Source organism: Helicoverpa zea, chromosome 4 (genome assembly GCF_022581195.2).
Source record: "Helicoverpa zea isolate HzStark_Cry1AcR chromosome 4, ilHelZeax1.1, whole genome shotgun sequence".
Lineage (NCBI taxonomy): Eukaryota > Metazoa > Arthropoda > Insecta > Lepidoptera > Noctuidae > Helicoverpa > Helicoverpa zea.
In genome coordinates, this window is record NC_061455.1 from 10,592,079 (window position 1) to 10,608,392 (window position 16,314).

At 35.4% G+C, this 16,314-nt stretch overlaps 1 protein-coding gene across 1 annotated transcript in view; it reads right to left on the bottom strand.

The window, feature by feature from the left end:
* The window catches only part of LOC124629940, a 56,039-nt gene that overhangs the window by 14,388 nt on the left and 25,337 nt on the right, over positions 1-16,314 (bottom strand). The window contains exons 3-4 of the mRNA XM_047163620.1: positions 5,181-5,392; positions 2,736-2,871 (exon numbers count right to left, since the gene is read on the bottom strand). Of these exons, the coding sequence (XP_047019576.1) occupies positions 2,736-2,871; positions 5,181-5,392 (348 nt within the window). The remainder of the gene's footprint in view (positions 1-2,735; positions 2,872-5,180; positions 5,393-16,314) is intronic.

The window sequence follows — 16,314 nt, forward strand, 5'->3', positions numbered from 1 at the left end:
CCTACACTGATGACCATCCATCATCTACCTAGCCTTTTTCCCAACTAGGTATTTTGGGGTCGGCTTCCAGTTTAACCAGATGCAGCTGAGTACCAGTGTTTTACAAGGAGCGACTGTCTATCGGGTTGCCCGGGTAGTTTGGTTGAAGAGGTTAGATAGGCAGTCGCTCTTTATAAAACACTGGTACTCAGCTGAATCCGGTTAGACTGGAAGCCGACCCCTACGTAGTTGGGAAAAGGCTCGGGAGATGATGATGACTGTCTATCCGACTTCCTCAACCCAGTTACCCGAGCAACCAAATACCTCTAACCTACCTATACTGATGGCGTCCGCACCTATTATTATATGAGAACATCAAATCTAATAATAGAGTTAACATTTCACTAAGGCCTTTGTGATAATGGCGTTGGGTGCCAAAATGTGAGCACAAACAATAGAGTCCAAATAACAAGTATACTGGAGAGTAATGAATTTGGGTCAGTTGAAAAAATTGGTACCTACTATGAGAGATAGCTTTCAGTAATTTATGTCAAACTTTAACCGGGAACAGGGTGAATCTTTTCGTAACCAATTTTCGAAAGTTGCTTTCGATTTTTCAGGGTTCCCATTATTAGGTCCTAGACCTAACGAAAATGGGACTCTTTCAAGAAAAAAAGATTTTTCGAATGGGCTAATAAGCAACCAGATATAAACAAACCAGATTGATAACCTCCTCTTTTTTGGAAGTCGGTAAAAGGCCCGAACTTGACGACGAATGCAAAAAATACACATCTTAAGATGCACATTTTTGCGATAGCTAAATAAATCCGTTAAACACAGCTAAACATCTTCACAATAAAACGACGAACAATTTACACCTACAATTAAACTTTTTACCTTCCTACAAACTCGTTACCCATGTCAACGCCATTTTGTCCGTGACAAAGCATTTCTATTATCTACCAACTATAAGAAAGACACAATATAAGCCTGTAATACGTAGTGCCAGAATACAAATTGCCATTATTAATGACATTTTCTTATCTCCTGCTTATTTTCTCATCATATTCTGTGTCATTATTCCCTGTCATTTTGTCTACCAACAAAATGTAGGCTAGCTGACGTAAGCTAGGATCGTGTACAAAATAAGTATTATCAGTGAAGAGCTGAAGATTGGACAATTTATATTCATGACTGGAATATAGGCTGCTGGTGAACTAGAAGTTTCATCGTTTATGTTACGTTGTATTGCTAAATTAGGTTTTACGAGTGTATAACCTTGTTTAGTTTTTTTTTATGATGACATAGGGATTTAGAATATTGAAAATGTGATTATGTAGGGGATACATTGTGTACTAAAGTTGTATTTTGACCCAGTATTTTAATGGTTATTTAACAGGCAAGTGACTTTTCCAAAATAATTACGTAGAAGGTATTGATTCAGCGTACTGTACTGAGAATTTTCAACTAGGAAACCAGGAGTTATTAATTTATCTGGACATAATTCATTAAAATACAGACATTTAAATCCACAACAGTTAATTAACTATTATATGTTTTTACGTACGAAAGTAATAGCAGGAATTTCCGTGAATAATTCATATTTCATCAAATCCCACAGGTGGCCATATAATTTGAACCGAAAATAATTTACTGTTATATTCCTCAAATAATGTTGAATAAATAATTGTTGTGTTAATTGATATAAACCACTGGTGACTTGTTTCATAAACAGACGTCACTGTGACCATTTATTTAAGTATAATAACGAAAAATACATTTAAGTAAAAATTTAAGAAGCCCAGGGGATAATGTTCATACCGTTTCTGAATAGTGACTGAATAGTGACCTTTTTAGGCCAAAAGATAGTATAAAACTCCAGAATAAAAGGCAATCCTTCCTTACGAGATCTTATTTTAAGAGGATGAAAGTTATATAACTCAATTAAAGTTTCACCAAAAGAAAATGTGTCTCGAACTAAATGCATAAGTTATGGATATAAATCCTCCCTATATATAGGAACCACTGGTTTTTAAATTAAACTGAAAATGGTTCTGTAGATTGCTTTTTTTGGTAGATAGAAAATCATAAAATGGATTGTACGCTGCGTGTGGAGCAGAACGAAGTACCAGACCCTTAGGCCGCGTTTCCACTGACGCGGAGCTGGGCGGAGAGGAGCTTAGCGGTGCACAAATTGACCAATGACTATGCTTTAAATCTCCGCTCCGCTTCAATGAAAACAGTACGAGCGGGGTGGAGCAGAGCTGAGCGAATATTCATACATCGAGGCGGTGCAGTGCGGAGGACAGCGAGCATTGGGGTGCAGAGCGGAGGACAGCGGGGCGGTACGGAGCGGTGCGGAGCGGAGCGGTGCGTGACTCGCGTGCAGTGTGTCAGTTGTCTTCGTTACGTCACTAGGTACATTCAAAATCTTCATCGCTCCTCTCCGCAGAGCTGCGCTCCTCTCCGCCCCTCTCCGCCCAGCTCCGCTTCAGTGGAAACACTGACCACTTTTCACCGCTCTTCTCCGCTCCTCTCCGCCCAGCTCCGCGTCAGTGGAAACGCGGCCATACTGGTTGAAACCCTCTCATAATCCTTCTAGTAGAGCCATAAGTTTTCCAGGACCGAGATGAAAGAGTTACTTTAAAAAAATCACGCAGCTCTTTACCTATGCTATGCATAGGCTATGGTAACATTCATTAAAAGGACCAATGGGTCTTTTTATATTAGGTTTTTTTTTAGTACAATCTACTTACATACAACAGTCAGCTGTCTTGGATTGGAGGCGGCCGTGAAGATGGGTGTCTCCAAAGACACCTCGCACCAATAGAGCCCCGAGGCCGATGGGTCCAAGTTGTCGATAGTTATCGAATTTTCCGTAGATAAAGTCATCTGGAAAAAGGAAATTGAATAACTATCCTTACACCACGTCCTAACAAAAAATTGAAGATAAAAAGATTTATTTTTAGCTAACAAATGAAAAAACAATTTTGGTCTAGCTCGAACTATCTCCTACATTCAATTATACCAGTGTAAATATTTATTCTAAAAAGCATTAAAATATTAAAAATACTTTATTCAACCTGTATATTATTATCCTATGGATATCATAGCATAATACAGAACATTATATCTGCTAGAAGCTTAACAAAAGAAATAAATCCAGGACAATAATTTACCTGTCGCACTTCACCTAAACGTTCATAAATCTACTATAATATAATGCGTATTCCGTCTATCTGTCACAGTAGGACATAAAATACGACAAACATTCCTAGTATTATACATATTTGGAATAAAAAGGGTCTTTCGAAACCTATTTTGTTCAAACTAGTTCTATTGTGATGGAGATTACGTTCCTAATCAACAGGGTCGGCGAAATGGGACAGTTTGTTGTACTAACGTATATGTTGTATGTATGTACCTATGTAACCAAAGAGAAGTCAAGTATATACTGCTGTTGGATAATGAGTATCTGATTTGAAGCCCCGAGTAATGCTTTGGGTTAACTTATTCGGTACACAAACAAAGCTACATCTAATTCAAAAAATGTACCCATATAAAAGTACGTAAGGTAACTGCACCAGTAATGGTAAGCGTTCCGGTAATGATCAATTGAAAAAAAAAACCTTTTAAATAAGAATCACACATGTTGTAGAGAAAATTGCAACACTCAACAACAAACTATAGACTATTAACTTGTCAAAATATGATATGTGACGCCTAGATGTCGTCCATTTACAAAAATGGTGGCCACGTAAGTGTTTGATTTGTACCTTATCATCAATATGCATGTTAAGATGTTTAGGATACGATTAACAACATAAATTAATTAATTTACTTTATATCTTTTTTTTTAACTGGTGTGTTCATTACTGGAACTTTTAAAAACGGTTAGTACCAATTATGGTCAATCTGACCATAACTGGAGAGCTGGCGTTTTAACCGTTATTCATCAAATTTAAATTTTAAATACAACATGTAACTTAATTTACGCACATCCTGAAATTAGTTTGTTCAGAATCGTTTACTGAATCGATTTATATCATTTTTAATATAGGTAATTTTTTATCCCAAAAATAATTAAAACTACGGAAATTATTGTCATATTAACCCTGTATAATCAAAACAAATTCAAATAGACCGTAACTCAAAGTAATAAGACTTCGTGTATTGCCGGCTTTTTCCGTAGTTTCCTTATGTTGTGTCGAGTCGAGCGGCGCGCGGCGCGATATTTGCGTGCGTAGTAGTATGACCAAAAAGTTCTCCAAGAATTGGTATAACTAATTTAGTAAATAACAATGCATATACATGTTAGATTAAAAATTTAGTGTATGTATTATGATTATAACATAATATTCAAATTGGGGTGTTTGAGGGTGTGCGTTAATTACGCTACATGTTGTATAACGATCATTAATTTGATGTTTGTTACGCAATAGTACAAACGACGATTCTAGTAATGGTCATCATTGACCATTAATGGTGTGACCATAACTAACACATCATCACTCAAGAAAAAGCATGGTATGGTACCTTTACGTTAATCATTATAACTTGAATGAAATGATTGTTTGAAAATAAATGTTTAGTACTTATAATTATCACCATATTTTATTTTAATAAACCTATAAAAACTTACCTGGGTGAGATTTGATTCGGTTTATGTAAGTATATTTTTTATGACCATTACTGGCTGTGCATTACTGGATTTGACCATAAATGGTGGTCCATTACTGACCATTTACCTGACCATTATTGGTGAAAAAATAAAAATAAAAATTATTTATTTTATTTTATTTATTCTAATAAAGATAAATTAATATTTGTAATTTCCACGGTTAACTGATACCGTCTTTCACAAATACCACAATAGAGCAGACAGATGCGGCAATAACTACTTTGATAAATATTAAATAATACCAAATATTTTTCTACTATTGACCATGATTGGTGCGTTTACCTTATGTAGGCATATTCACAACGATTTCCTTCTTTCTATCATTGATTCAACTTTCACGGCTTCCATACTAAAAAGATGTAGCTGAGAATCAGTGTTTTACTTAGAGCAACTGCATATCTATCGTCCTCTACCGACCTACCAGGGCTACCTGGTACCCCCTGGTAAGACCGGTTGTTAGACTAGCTCTCAACCCACAATCCAGTAAACCAACAAAACGAAACCATCAAAATGCACTTACATTAACCCTTCCTCCAGCAAAAGTATAGCTGGTAAAAGGCGGGACCCTCTCCCTGACATACTGCAGCAGCTTGGTGCCAGTCCTCAAGAACTCCACCTTGTATAACAACTGTGGAGGCACTTGATGGAGACACCGCAGCGTCGCTGAACCGCCCCGAGCTACCCACGCAGGTGACACCAAACGGACGTCCACGTCCGTCGCCTGACCGCTTCCTGGGAACAAAGGGTAAGGTTAAGAAATTTCTTGATCTTGTAGTTTTGTACACGTATATGTTACAGCGCCGGTCCAAGATTTAGAGGTCGCCCAAGTGGAGAAGACAAATCAAACAGCTAAAGAATTAGGTAAGGTAAATGACTCCTATTGCTGCTGGTGTCTTTTCTTGCTACTACTCTTTGCGACATTGCCGAGGCCGTTTAATTTTTTTGTATATACTCAGAAGTCCAGTCTAGTTTAATAACTAAAATAGAGAATTTAACTTATTAGTATAAGTATAAACTTTGTCAATAATAACAATTATTTCGTTGGTTCATCATTCAATACACTGAGGACTCAAATTCAATGCAATGTGACTTCATAAAAACCCCCGAAATCGTTGTAGCGAGTCCTCATAATGGTTGAAGCCGAGGGATTGATTGCAGTTGGCAGGTGCTTTGTCCGTTAACGTCCACGGTGACAGTTTTACAGCCAGCATTTTTCGAGAACTTCTTACATAAATTATATTTACTCCGAAAGACTTTTATAGCTTACCCAAGATGACAAGTTGAAGGAAAATAAATTTCAACTTTATTCTAAAACGGTGAAAACATTTTGTTAATACGCCTCTTTATCCAACGTTCCCCTCAAAGCGCTAACGAGTACGATTATTTACAATGAATTGAGCGCCGAATTTCTAACCCTTTTAAAACGCTGAGCACGAAATCTTGTATATCTACAGACAAATTCAGACAAGATTAGAAACAAATAAGGGTCTGATTTCAGGTTTAACGGTGTGAAATTTATTGAGGGTCTAAATAGACTCGATTTAGAAAAAAGCGATGAGAAATACTAAGAGAGAGACAATCCGCGTCACGGCCCTTTACACTGAAAATAAATAAACTAGCTTAAATATGTACAAAGAGAATGACTAAAAAGAGCTTTTTGCAAGTCGTTTAATAACGAAACAAAAGAAACGATTAAAGATAAAAAGAAGAATGTCCGAGAAAACAATAAAGTCTTTGAAGTTAGTGTACATTGTCGCCAGCTCAATTACGTCTATAGTTCCCAAAGGTAACTAAACAGAGCTGTTTGCGAGACAGCACTAGTTGTTTTCCTATTTAACTCAAGACCATTTCGTTTTCCTTATTTCTTGTAGATTTAGGTGGAAATTCAATTCCCTCGGAATATACACGGCGTGTGTATATAATAAGGTCCCGTCTCCCGTCCCTAATGTTATTAACATACGACTCAAACGTGTCTCGGGCTGTTTGTTTGAGCAAACTAAAAATCCTTTATTCTTCTAACAAACTTCATGCTTGACGGAACTTTTAAGAAGTGAAAAATGTTATCACATTTTTCCGCTAAGTATTATTTTGCTGTATAAGGTTATGTTAGAACAATTATTTATCTATAGACATTTTAATACGCATCTGAACCCGACATTCATGATAAATGGCTCAATATCGTAAATATAAAAGTGTACCAATCAAATTCCTTTGTGCTCTTTTTACGAAAACAAGAACACAGGTGAGTCTGCTAATGAAAACATTACTGCTGTCATCACTCCAAAATACGCAAAAGCTGTTTATTTTTCACAGCAACAAATTAGCTCTTTGTGTTTTAGGCGAAAGCTCAGAGGCATTTGTGTAAGGTCGAAAACCGTTTGGCACGATTAATATTCGTGGATTCGACGATTCGCATGCAAACTCAAACATCCGAGATGTGACGACTTGTTGCGATGTTGAGATATACGGGGGTTAGACAGCGGCAAATGTCTTGAGGGTTGTGAAGACGTATAGAGCATACAGCCTCCTTGTAGAGGGGGTGGCATCCGGGAACGTGCATCCGGTGTACGCATCACCGCCGTCGGACAATGGACGTGTCGGCCAGGGTTGCCAGATTGTGCAAATTTGATTACGGAGCTACACCTCGAAGTAGGACACACAGGTCGGGATCAGAACTCCGGATCGTCTATTGTTTTAATCAGACGTGTTTGTTTGATTGGTTATTTTGTTTGATGTTCGGATGTTTCATTCGAGTTTGTCGGTAAATTATTCCGATTGTATATACTAAAATTTAAATTATTCATATAGAATAGAATAGAAAGTTTATTTATTCAAGTAACATGACTCATAATGTTAGTAAAAGACTTAATTTTATGTTAGTAAAAAAAGAAAAACAAAAATATTCATCAATTATTTATGTGCCATCCCGTGAGAAATGGCACAACAGCGTTTATAATATTGACAATATAATTATGCTAGGTATTTAATCAAGGATCGCAGGAACCAATCGATGTATTTTTCTCATAATTTTGTAGCAGTCCAAAGCGATTTACTATCGAGGCATTTATCAGAACATACTAGCCAAATTTTCAAAGAAAATTCCAAATCTATTTTCTCTACCCATCTCTCATAAAATTCCAGAGACAAGCCTTTACAGTGAATCCCGTAAATTAAATAAAAAGAAGCGACCACTGGCGAGAACCCCTCGGTCTCACGTGCGTGAGGTCTCAGATAAGACCCTCGGAACGTAATGGATTTTTAAGTGTTTAAAGGATTTTACTGCCCACAGCTCGTTTCTACGTTGTTCACCTGTAAGTGTTTATTCATGTTTCATGCGGTGGCAACGTGGAGGTAGTAAATTACTTTTCAATTTAGTTTATTTATTATTTTCGAGCTCCAGAAATAAGAAGTAGAAAATTCAGTTTAATAGCTACATCTGTGTTTAGTGCAACAGCATGTAGCTTAAATATGTAGCATATTAGTGTATCTTGAAGTCATATTTAAATCTCGTAAATCTTATACTCATTATTAACAGCACTCGATAAAAATGCAAAGACACAAAATAAAAACAATCCAGCTAACCGTTTCATATCCACTGAATAGAAATCTTTTTCGGAAGCTGTGGCTACTAAAAATTTATGAACGACCTTTTTTGGGGCTAGCTCAGACATTTTTCCTTATATACCTATGAATGCGAAATCTGAACATTGAAAGATCTGAAACATTCACATAAGTAGATTTTCAAACGGACATTGGAAAAACCTTGATGACCGTTATAGACTTGTATGACAATGAGAACGGACGGACGGTAGGAATGGAATGCATAAATGATACGTCGGTAGCGGCTTTGTGTTGGGAAATCAAAACATACGACTCTCACCTTGCTTTTGTTGTTGATGTTGATATTGTTTCTTTTGACTTTGTTATGACAAATTGTAAAGCAATTCGTGGTAGACATTATAAAAAGTAAATAAGGTATTTTTCTATAAGGAAACCTTGATCGTTGTTACGTTAATCTGAAGTCGGAAAATCTGACAATCATTCTCTAGGAGATATACATAATGTATAGTGATTTAGGTAGTGAAGATCAGATAATTTCTCACATCACGTGAAACACGACGCACTGCATCTGGTTAAACTTGAATTAGGTCCCATTTCAGATTCAGTAAGATTCAAGGTAGCATATTGAAAAATATGGATTTGACAACCGCTTTTTAAAATCATTTCACATTTCAATAATACCCTACCTATAGGTAATAAACTAATCTTCATTACCATAATCAGAGACAGCCACCTGATACACAGAGCTAACAAGATTATTACATGCTCACACGCTGTACTCTCAAGAGGCACGCAACCTACATGCTTCATGCATCAGTTCCCGAGGGAGAAATAACCTAACCTTATGTAGGTTGTAAGATGAAGTGATACTATGCGTGGTTTAGAAATTTTAGAATAAGTATTTAAAATGAGGCTTTTATTTTACAAAAACGAAGGAACATGGTGCATTTTAGTCGGTAACAGTCTGAAACTCGCTCACAATACACTTTTTTCCTGCCAATTAACAATTTTTGAAATAATTTGATTTCAATTGAATCGTTTTATCGATTGTGACCTCATCAAGATTGGCTAAGGAAATCATAAAATGTAAATTAACGTTGTGCTGTCATCGTCCAGTCAGAACGTAAAATCAAGATAAAGATCGTCTAGCTAGGTGATGATAGTACAGCCGATTAGATTACTAAACAATTCAGTCTTAAAACGTACCTACCCATCTTATTTCATCTGTACCTAATCCCAATAGTACCTACATCAGCCGCAATCAAACATTAACACCAGTAAATTAAATTCAATTTCAAATACAAAGCTAAATGCAACAGATGCAGAATCATAATTAATTCTTGTTTGAAAGGCCAACTCGAATAATTAGAACATCGATAGATTATTTGCTAACGATTTCCAATCATTCGATTAGTTTAGTCGACCATACGGTAATATGATACGGATAATGACTGTTGTTTCATTATGTTATCGATAGTCATAATCTGTTTTGTTGAATCGATTAATTGAACTTTCGATATTGCTAAGTGGAAACTGTTGATCGATTCTCAGATTTTCCGTTGGTTTTGTCTTTGTGAATCTGTCGACCAACAGTCGGCCGATGGTTAGCTGATAGTTTAGTTTGAAAGTAATTGTAAATAGGATTTACACACTTTTTTTAGCTCTCTAATCAGCTGACTACAGGTTTGCAGCCTCACAGTCGAAACTCCATTCTAATTTAAGAGCAGTTCAAAGATCATTATCAATGGCCAACTAACGTCTTGCTGGGAAAGAAAAAAACTTATAATGAAGACTAAGTAACAAATAGCATAGTAAAATTTTCATAAACACATTTCATTTCAAACTGTAATAAAACTCATAAAACCAAAACATAAAATGTTAACGTTAAAGTTCGTGTTAATACTTATTCGGACACGCCATTTCACAGTCGCATGTTTTATTCCCGACATAATATTTACCAGTAATAAACGGAATATAGTTCCGAACAAAATAAAACTTGCTTGCTCAAGAACAATAAATGCCAATAAGTTTTTATTTGAATTTATTGCTGTTGAAAACTTTCAAGTGGCATTTGTAAGGAAAACCGAACCTTCTCAGTGTTTTAAAATTATAGTGTAAAGCATGTTCTTGCGTTAAAGTGACCCAGTTTCAAGTAGTTCCGTTACAGTTAATAACGGGGCTATTAAATACTAGGGTAATTGGAAAAAAATATTTATTGTGCTTATGGAGATAAGATTGTTTACAGGTCCTATATTGTTTAATTAAGTTTTTTTGTAAATTGGTGAGAATAACAAAAAATGTTGTTAGTTAAAGAAAAGTATCTACGCGCCAAATGAGTTTTTTGAACATTTGTTTATAAAGATTTTGTCGAGAAGTTTACTCGTCTAAAATGTAGACAACATTTAATGTGATTAATTTTACTTGACAATATTCAAAAGAGTATTAACAAAACACTTTTTCGCATACGCGAGGTGTCAAATGACTTCCTTCAGAGATGTAAAGTTAAATATTGGTTCGTACTGCAGGTACGTAATATTTTATGTACCTGAATAAATATGTATTCAAACACAATAAATATTAATACCAAACAAAAGAAATAGGAAATCCGAAACGACCAATAAACTGGGTACATGCTCAGAAAAGCAATAGCACTCCACATCACATCATAATAGAATTGTCGTTAATCGCCGAATACTGATCGAAACTTGGCCAAGCCAATAACTTGACCGAAATCCAATTTGTTTGAAAGCAAATCCGTGTTGCTATTTAAATAATTCATCACCTGCTACCGTCCTTATGTTTGTGGGCGACGAATATTTTCCACAGAATAACGATATTGGACTCTACTAGAGGTTTTTAATCTGATAAACGTTAATGAATTAATTTCTTTATGCGATAATTGGGGTAACGGAATGGTGTTTTTTTTTCTTTTGTTAGAATGTTATGTTTAGTTTTCGTAGTGTTAAGTAATGTATATATTTTGTATTATTATTTGTAAGCCGATAATCTCCAAAGTACTTTGTGCAGTTTTATAATTTCAAGCTGAGACAGCTACAGTTTTTAGTTAACTAATTACCAAAATAATGTGTTTGATTAGTAGGTAAAAACCTTCGGAAAAAAAAGATGGATCAAATGACCCCTCCCACTGTGGGTGAGCAGCGGTGAGGGAGTGTCAGACTTTTACTGAGTGAAAACCCATCATGTTCCTTCGTAGGCCTTTTATGTACCAGAGCGTTATGCCATCTCCGATAGTGATTATGGTCTCCGTGGTAGCTAGCAACTCGATATCCTACTCGATACCTACAATACGAAATGTCTACGATTTGTTTGTGGGAGCCCCTTGTCTAATCCTGGCAATTGATCGGGTATCGGTCTTTTATATATTAGTTGGGTTTTTGTGTGATGTGGCGTGAGTAAAGGTTAATTGTATGGGTGGTTTAAGTAATTGGGTGTCGGGTGTCGAATGGTTTATTATTGTGTTATTTTATATTTTGGTACTAATCAAACACATTATTTTGGTAATTAGTTAACTAAAAACTGTAGCTGTCTCAGCTTGAAATTATAAAACTGCACAAAGTACTTTGGAGATTATCGGCTTACAAATAATAATACAAAATATATACATTACTTAACACTACGAAAACTAAACATAACATTCTAACAAAAGAAAAAAAAACACCATTCCGTTACCCCAATTATCGCATAAAGAAATTAATTCATTAACGTTTATCAGATTAAAAACCTCTAGTAGAGTCCAATATCGTTATTCTGTGGAAAATATTCGTCGCCCACAAACATAAGGACGGTAGCAGGTGATGAATTATTTAAATAGCAACACGGATTTGCTTTCAAACAAATTGGATTTCGGTCAAGTTATTGGCTTGGCCAAGTTTCGATCAGTATTCGGCGATTAACGACAATTCTATTATGATGTGATGTGGAGTGCTATTGCTTTTCTGAGCATGTACCCAGTTTATTGGTCGTTTCGGATTTCCTATTTCTTTTGTTTGGTATTAATATTTATTGTGTTTGAATACATATTTATTCAGGTACATAAAATATTACGTACCTGCAGTACGAACCAATATTTAACTTTACATCTCTGAAGGAAGTCATTTGACACCTCGCGTATGCGAAAAAGTGTTTTGTTAATACTCTTTTGAATATTGTCAAGTAAAATTAATCACATTAAATGTTGTCTACATTTTAGACGAGTAAACTTCTCGACAAAATCTTTATAAACAAATGTTCAAAAAACTCATTTGGCGCGTAGATACTTTTCTTTAACTAACAACATTTTTTGTTATTCTCACCAATTTACAAAAAAACTTAATTAAACAATATAGGACCTGTAAACAATCTTATCTCCATAAGCACAATAAATATTTTTTTCCAATTACCCTAGTATTTAATAGCCCCGTTATTAACTGTAACGGAACTACTTGAAACTGGGTCACTTTAACGCAAGAACATGCTTTACACTATAATTTTAAAACACTGAGAAGGTTCGGTTTTCCTTACAAATGCCACTTGAAAGTTTTCAACAGCAATAAATTCAAATTAAAACTTATTGGCATTTATTGTTCTTGAGCAAGCAAGTTTTATTTTGTTCGGAACTATATTCCGTTTATTACTGGTAAATATTATGTCGGGAATAAAACATGCGACTGTGAAATGGCGTGTCCGAATAAGTATTAACACGAACTTTAACGTTAACATTTTATGTTTTGGTTTTATGAGTTTTATTACAGTTTGAAATGAAATGTGTTTATGAAAATTTTACTATGCTATTTGTTACTTAGTCTTCATTATAAGTTTTTTTCTTTCCCAGCAAGACGTTAGTTGGCCATTGATAATGATCTTTGAACTGCTCTTAAATTAGAATGGAGTTTCGACTGTGAGGCTGCAAACCTGTAGTCAGCTGATTAGAGAGCTAAAAAAAGTGTGTAAATCCTATTTACAATTACTTTCAAACTAAACTATCAGCTAACCATCGGCCGACTGTTGGTCGACAGATTCACAAAGACAAAACCAACGGAAAATCTGAGAATCGATCAACAGTTTCCACTTAGCAATATCGAAAGTTCAATTAATCGATTCAACAAAACAGATTATGACTATCGATAACATAATGAAACAACAGTCATTATCCGTATCATATTACCGTATGGTCGACTAAACTAATCGAATGATTGGAAATCGTTAGCAAATAATCTATCGATGTTCTAATTATTCGAGTTGGCCTTTCAAACAAGAATTAATTATGATTCTGCATCTGTTGCATTTAGCTTTGTATTTGAAATTGAATTTAATTTACTGGTGTTAATGTTTGATTGCGGCTGATGTAGGTACTATTGGGATTAGGTACAGATGAAATAAGATGGGTAGGTACGTTTTAAGACTGAATTGTTTAGTAATCTAATCGGCTGTACTATCATCACCTAGCTAGACGATCTTTATCTTGATTTTACGTTCTGACTGGACGATGACAGCACAACGTTAATTTACATTTTATGATTTCCTTAGCCAATCTTGATGAGGTCACAATCGATAAAACGATTCAATTGAAATCAAATTATTTCAAAAATTGTTAATTGGCAGGAAAAAAGTGTATTGTGAGCGAGTTTCAGACTGTTACCGACTAAAATGCACCATGTTCCTTCGTTTTTGTAAAATAAAAGCCTCATTTTAAATACTTATTCTAAAATTTCTAAACCACGCATAGTATCACTTCATCTTACAACCTACATAAGGTTAGGTTATTTCTCCCTCGGGAACTGATGCATGAAGCATGTAGGTTGCGTGCCTCTTGAGAGTACAGCGTGTGAGCATGTAATAATCTTGTTAGCTCTGTGTATCAGGTGGCTGTCTCTGATTATGGTAATGAAGATTAGTTTATTACCTATAGGTAGGGTATTATTGAAATGTGAAATGATTTTAAAAAGCGGTTGTCAAATCCATATTTTTCAATATGCTACCTTGAATCTTACTGAATCTGAAATGGGACCTAATTCAAGTTTAACCAGATGCAGTGCGTCGTGTTTCACGTGATGTGAGAAATTATCTGATCTTCACTACCTAAATCACTATACATTATGTATATCTCCTAGAGAATGATTGTCAGATTTTCCGACTTCAGATTAACGTAACAACGATCAAGGTTTCCTTATAGAAAAATACCTTATTTACTTTTTATAATGTCTACCACGAATTGCTTTACAATTTGTCATAACAAAGTCAAAAGAAACAATATCAACATCAACAACAAAAGCAAGGTGAGAGTCGTATGTTTTGATTTCCCAACACAAAGCCGCTACCGACGTATCATTTATGCATTCCATTCCTACCGTCCGTCCGTTCTCATTGTCATACAAGTCTATAACGGTCATCAAGGTTTTTCCAATGTCCGTTTGAAAATCTACTTATGTGAATGTTTCAGATCTTTCAATGTTCAGATTTCGCATTCATAGGTATATAAGGAAAAATGTCTGAGCTAGCCCCAAAAAAGGTCGTTCATAAATTTTTAGTAGCCACAGCTTCCGAAAAAGATTTCTATTCAGTGGATATGAAACGGTTAGCTGGATTGTTTTTATTTTGTGTCTTTGCATTTTTATCGAGTGCTGTTAATAATGAGTATAAGATTTACGAGATTTAAATATGACTTCAAGATACACTAATATGCTACATATTTAAGCTACATGCTGTTGCACTAAACACAGATGTAGCTATTAAACTGAATTTTCTACTTCTTATTTCTGGAGCTCGAAAATAATAAATAAACTAAATTGAAAAGTAATTTACTACCTCCACGTTGCCACCGCATGAAACATGAATAAACACTTACAGGTGAACAACGTAGAAACGAGCTGTGGGCAGTAAAATCCTTTAAACACTTAAAAATCCATTACGTTCCGAGGGTCTTATCTGAGACCTCACGCACGTGAGACCGAGGGGTTCTCGCCAGTGGTCGCTTCTTTTTATTTAATTTACGGGATTCACTGTAAAGGCTTGTCTCTGGAATTTTATGAGAGATGGGTAGAGAAAATAGATTTGGAATTTTCTTTGAAAATTTGGCTAGTATGTTCTGATAAATGCCTCGATAGTAAATCGCTTTGGACTGCTCAGTGGGAGGGGTCATTTGATCCATCTTTTTTTTCCGAAGGTAAAAACCTTCGGAAAAAAAAGATGGCGCAAAACCTTCTAAGAAAGTAGTACGCCAAACTGCGGATTTCGGGATACCAGGAACGTTACTAACTACTACTTTTGACAGATTGCTTTTGATTGGAACTCAAACGTCTCGTTAGTTCTAGTACCTGATCACAGCTACAGTACGTTGCTTGACCTACAAGAAGGTGCCTGCCCTACCTTCCTTATAGCATCTCCGCTATCTTTTCTTCTTCCGTGCTGGCAACAGGCAACGTAACATATTTTTTCCGTCTCGATTGGGGTCGGGCGATATGGCTCGCGGTTCGGTTGGCTCGTTGCAACTGACACGCAACTTGTATATAGTGTATTGGGAACTTTCTGCTAGGTTTAGCATCGGAACATTAAGCTCAGAATAATGTACGCTGGATAAATCATAGGGGTTGTAAATGCTAGACCGTTTGAATCAGACTTGAATCGTTTGGGGAATACTTTGTAAGTCAAGACTGAAAATACTCTGCTTAAAAAGTTTCATACGAACTTTATAAATTATTTTAAAGTGTTTCCTAAAAATAATATTTTCTCTATTGCCTACCATGGCAACCTAAAAACACAGAATTTAGTTTTTTTTAAGAATTCTGAGCGATCTTGACGAGATCTTTGTAAAACAAAACAAAAATACTGACTTTTCTTTCTTTCTTTCTTGCTTATCTTCCTTCAAAATTCACAAAGAAACCAGAAAGTAAACAGAAGAGTTTCTGTATTGAAAAGGAAACAATTTCTGGTCAGATAAGGCATTATGTGTAGCGAACCATGGTTGGATGGTTAGTATCGAGAATTTATATGTATTCCGCCATGGGAGTTTTCCTTGCTTGTGCAAGAATTTTCAATATCTTTTCTTATCGATTTGTTGTAAGTTGCAGTGTCGTTATTTATTGAAAGATAAGAAA